We start from the raw sequence: 4,881 nt of genomic DNA, 5'->3' as shown, positions 1-4,881 counted from the left end.
GTTCTTACGTAGCGGGATCAGCACATACCTATACCTCAAAAGAGAAATCGAAACATTTGCTTTGTTATCTTGAAATTAATCGGTTAAAGCAGGGATGCATATTCAAAATGATAATTATACTGAGAAACAAACGTAGTGACAACGAGTTCAAGTAAACTACCACATGGAGATCGCAGTGTGCTTAAGAAGATGGTTTATTCATTACTCTTATTCAAGTATTATTCATAATAATTGTATGAAAATGGTTCCATTACATTTCATGTCATAGCGTGTCTTTATGTGCATAGAAAGAGAGCAAATTTCATTATTGTATTGGAAAGTTCATATATGTATCTTAAGCATGTGTTTCTTAACACCAAGAGTCTGTGTAGTTGAATAAGTCCATCATGTCCATGTCATCATCATCTTCTTCTCCTCTTCTTCTTTTTGTTTCTAGATGATAACGGTGATTGTCGCAGTGTTTTTGAGTGTTAGTGTAACTGTTAGTGTGATGTTAATTGGTGTTCTGAACGGTGTTAGTGTTATTACTGGTATGTGTGCTACTGCTCGATACACCACTAGCTATTCTTAATGTCATAACCGATGGGTGAGACGTCTTGTCTACACGCACATTGCATCAGCTGGGTATATTGTCGAGGCAGTCATCTGCAGTGCCAGTGACGCCTTGCAGCCCTTAGTTCTCCTCATTTTCCTCCATTAAAGCCAAAATGCGTTTCAGCAGTTCAGAAGTCGACCTCGATATGTTGGACCTTTTGCTTCCTGTAGCAAGATTAATGACGGATGCAAAGAAAAAACAACAATAAAAGATTTGTATGGTATTGTAGCTAACTGCTATCACCTAACTGGTCATACGCACAATTTTGTCATCATTATAATGAATGTCATCAATTGAAATCAGGAGACGCGTTTTGACGACTCAAATCTGAGTCACCGGCCTAAACATCTGTCTCATAAAACTATCAATCCTATACTACCTACATTTAAGAATACTTATAATCATAACTACAGGCTTACAAACGTCGTGGCTCTACAAGTTATACTTAATGGTCAAAAGTAGCCATATCAGATGACTAAATATTATCCATACAATCATATCATTACTTATAATCATTTCTAGCTGTCGTTAACAATAATTTGGCTATCTTATTGTTGTGATTAAAATACAAATCGTTCTCCTGCTGGCCAGTTCTTCTTTCATGTTTTCTTTGTTATTTCTTGAGACAGTCCTTATGAATGATTTTTACAAGCATCATGGTCATGTGCATTTGCTGTTTAATGATGCTGGTTTCTTTCATTTCTGGAGGGAGGAGTCTCACTCTTACTAAACACAATGCAGATAATAGAATGAAATAATCCTACACAAAACCCTGAAACAAGACTACTCATGTGAACAAACGGCAACAGTCTTTTTTTTTTTTTTTTTTTGAAGTGGCGGTTGATTGGAAATTAAAGATTTCTCTTACACTAAACAGGAAAAGGTGCAATACTTAAAGAAATTATTAGGTAAAGTGGCATTTTTCTTTTATTTTCTTGGAGTAACCCAGTGAGAAGTTCGCAGCGAAATTTTGAGGACACAATTTGACACCATGATCTGCTATCCCTTAGAAGTTTAGGGAGAGTTGTAGAAGTGGTGCTTATGACTCTAAATTCAAGCTTTCAGAAGCTCTTGTTTCCATACTCACTTGGCACGCAGCTCCCGTTAGGGCCGATCGTATAGGCGGACCAATCGTCACATGAGCACCTCCAGCCGAACCGGTCCTGAACGCACGTCCCCACGCCGTTACAGTCGTTGGTATCTTCGACGCACTCGATCTCGGAGTCCCGGAGAGACAGATCCAGCATTGCGAACTCGCGTTTGGTCATCTCTATGATTATAGTCAAACGTTGGGAAGGGATATATAGAACAAAAACAAACAACCGAAGTAATATCACTATATTACATTCTAAAGCCCACCGCGCACTATACGATTTTCGGTTGCACGAATAGCCTCAGAATAAACACGCTTGTTTTTTGCAGATCCAAAGTCGTATAGTGTGCGGCGGGCTTTTACTGCATGAGAAAATGCCGAAACTAGGAATATGAATTTCAGGGCTTCACTCCCATGATTCTTTGGCACCTGATGAGAATGAATTAGGTTATCTATTTTTTTTTATCATGAGAGCTTCTATTTCCTTCTTCGCAATAATGTTATGCAATTATCACCACATCCGCTTAATCTCGTCATCTCGTTAGTGACTAGACCTCGTAAAGCCGAGTATAGATTGAGGAACTCCAAACTGCATTAATATAAAGAGGGGAATCATATAATTACAGAATGATTTAGATCGAAAAACATTATGAATTTGAAAATGGTGATTTAGTCCTTTGGTTCCGAGATGGGAAATTCTCTGTGGCTTTTAGTACGCTGCACACAAGGATTCAACAGCGAGTGTCAACAGCCAACAGAGATCCAGTAATGCACAGGTGTAAGGTATTAATCACATTATCTTCAACACGTTGTATACTGTGTCAATCGATGGTCGGGAAGACGTTACAGATAGTCTATACCCGCTTTGATCTTTTTTTTTTTTAACGTGGATACCAGAATGACCTCTATTCTTGATGCAAGTGGCTGTTATTGCAGTAAATGTATCATTGTATATTCGCAGAAAGCTAATGTGAATTTTTATCAATCAATAACGCCAGGTTCTGAAAGCACCTGACATCTGCATCGCACCACCGCGATTGTTATCAACAGCGATTTGGAAAACTCCCAACGGCACTATAGGTTGCAACCCTGTGCGCTTGCTCGGAATAGTTCTCATACTATATAGCAAAGCCCCAATGCAGTATTGAAACTGATAATAATGTCATGTCTTCACCAATTTTCAAAGTGCAAAAGACCAAGACTAGAAGTATATATTTTTCAATATCGTGACGTACCGTAGCAGTTTCCGTCCACGCCATTGGAGCTCCCGGGGTCACATATGCAAATGTACTGTGACGGATGGCGCGTATTCATCGCACATGTTCCGCGGCCGTTGCAGTGGTCGGTGACGGAGTAACACTGATCCAGCGTTTCACGCTTGTCAATCGCTTCGGTCATGTACTCTCGAGCGGCCGTGTCGGACTTATCGCCTTCTGCATAAGAAAGTCAATGAAAAAAAATCACAATCTATTGATGAAAGGGATATACACTAATTTGACTTAATTGATTGAAACACATTTTTTAGCAGACTAAAATACAATCAAGATAAATCAATATTACGTAATTTTATATAATTTTACACAACATCTCAGATCACATAAAAAAAAAAGAAGCGCAAAGACGAAACCCGAGACAAAACAAATAAATAACGTCCTCCACCCCTAATTCGACATTGCACAACCAGAAAGAAGTGCCATACTAAATCAAAAGTTTGTACGTCGAAACGATATTTCCGGTCCCCTGATAGAATTCGACTTCACTGGTTTAGTTTACCCTGCTCATCTCTGACACGATCTTGGAAAGATTGTACCTTTTGAACAAGGTAGTAACAATGATGCGATACCACGACAACGAACAATCAATATGTAGGTATGCTGCGATTAATAGGACAAACAAAATGTTTGTCCTTTGCTCTTTTTTTCTCAAAAAAGTACTTACAAGCCAAACAGTTTTTGATTAAGATTTGACAAAGTCTACTTTGAAGGAAAAAAATCTAATGGGGGAAAAGGAGAGGTGTGTTGCCCCACTGGCACTGCGCCCGTATTGCCATCACAGATGGGTAGCCCATTCAAGCATCTAAAACGCGCTACTCAGACTTTCTCCTGTAATCTAATGCTGATGAGAAGTTCGGAATAAAGTTTGCAAAGCATATTTATGGTTATACTGCAGTGATGCAATTCAGTATGGCATGTTTGTAGGTGGAAAGTCCTGCTCTGTAGCATGCAGCATACATTGTTGTAAGCAGTGGCGGATCCAGAGCGGGGCGCAGCGGAGCGCGCCCCCTCTTTATTTTTTTTTAAAACAAAAGAAATAACAAGAAAAATAAATGGGGGGCGTGCACTCTTCTTTCATTTTCAGAAGGCTCCTCCCTTAACGGAATTCCTACATCCGTCCCTGCATAAGTGCGTTATTAAAGCACGTTTATCACGGTAATTCATTGATCCTCGCGTAGACGGTGATCACTGCATGGTGGTTGGTCGAGGAAAAAGGAAGGATTAAACAAAAAAGTATATAGAGAATTACAAATCTAGGTGCAGAAGTTGGCAGCAGTTGATTTTTTTTTTCATAACAAGGAATGAAGTGAATCTTTCTCCCTCTAAACATAATTCATCATTGAATATTGAATATCCTTTTAATATCTACAATTAACCTTTACCCTTTACCTTCGAGAACGTTCCAAGTGAAAGCTGAAGGTACGGCAAAAGTAAAAACTGGCGGATATTAGGTCTGCAAACTGTATGCACGCGCGCACCCACGGTTTACACATATCCACTTACCTACACGCACACACGCCCACACACACGAATTCAAACAATGCCGCTACCCTAGAGTACCTTCCGGGGTTTCGCTTTCTTGCATCTTTTCGCCTTCTCCACTGTACTTCTGTTATTCATATTCTTCTACCTTAATCCAATCGACACATCTCCGATTTCATGTTTTCCAGACCGTGATGTGTAGAATGCCAGGTCGGTTTCTTTCAATTCGCTTTTGAAATTCTATGATCTCGCAAGCAAACAACGCGACACGTCCCAGCTCTTCAGAAAGACCATTGATTCATTGTTTGTTACAGCTATCATCGCCAGTCCATCTATACCCACTCCATGGTTCGCGGTCATGCGAATAGGCCTAATACGTTCACCTTTTTCAGACGCACAGTGTACTTCATTGTGTACAGATTACTGTAACTGATTTC

At 39.7% G+C, this 4,881-nt stretch overlaps 1 protein-coding gene across 1 annotated transcript; it reads right to left on the bottom strand.

The window, feature by feature from the left end:
* Window positions 1-673: 673 nt before the first annotated feature.
* On the bottom strand, window positions 674-4,547 carry LOC139713708 (fibropellin-2-like). Its single transcript, XM_071625413.1, has 4 exons — window positions 4,523-4,547; window positions 2,924-3,121; window positions 1,683-1,865; window positions 674-759 (listed from the first exon to the last, which is right to left on the bottom strand). The coding sequence occupies exons 1-4, from the start codon at window positions 4,545-4,547 to the stop codon at window positions 674-676; spliced, it is 492 nt and encodes a 163-aa protein (XP_071481514.1).
* Window positions 4,548-4,881: the final 334 nt, after the last annotated feature.

This window comes from Diadema antillarum, unplaced genomic scaffold, assembly GCF_040938485.1.
Source record: "Diadema antillarum isolate AM-2024a unplaced genomic scaffold, OU_Dant_1.0 seq00002037_RagTag, whole genome shotgun sequence".
Taxonomy (NCBI): domain Eukaryota; kingdom Metazoa; phylum Echinodermata; class Echinoidea; order Diadematoida; family Diadematidae; genus Diadema; species Diadema antillarum.
This window is presented reverse-complemented; position numbering and strand designations above follow the sequence as displayed.

Bases quoted from the DNA above. Each gene is read 5' to 3' on its own strand.
- LOC139713708 (XM_071625413.1), bottom strand. From the start codon at position 4,547: ATGCAAGAAAGCGAAACCCCGGAAG. The intron at 3,122-4,522 runs GTACTCTAGGGT...TTTCTTATGCAG, and splicing joins AGAAAGCGAAACCCCGGAAG to AAGGCGATAAGTCCGACACG. The intron at 1,866-2,923 runs GTACGTCACGAT...CTATAATCATAG, and splicing joins CGTGGACGGAAACTGCTACG to AGATGACCAAACGCGAGTTC.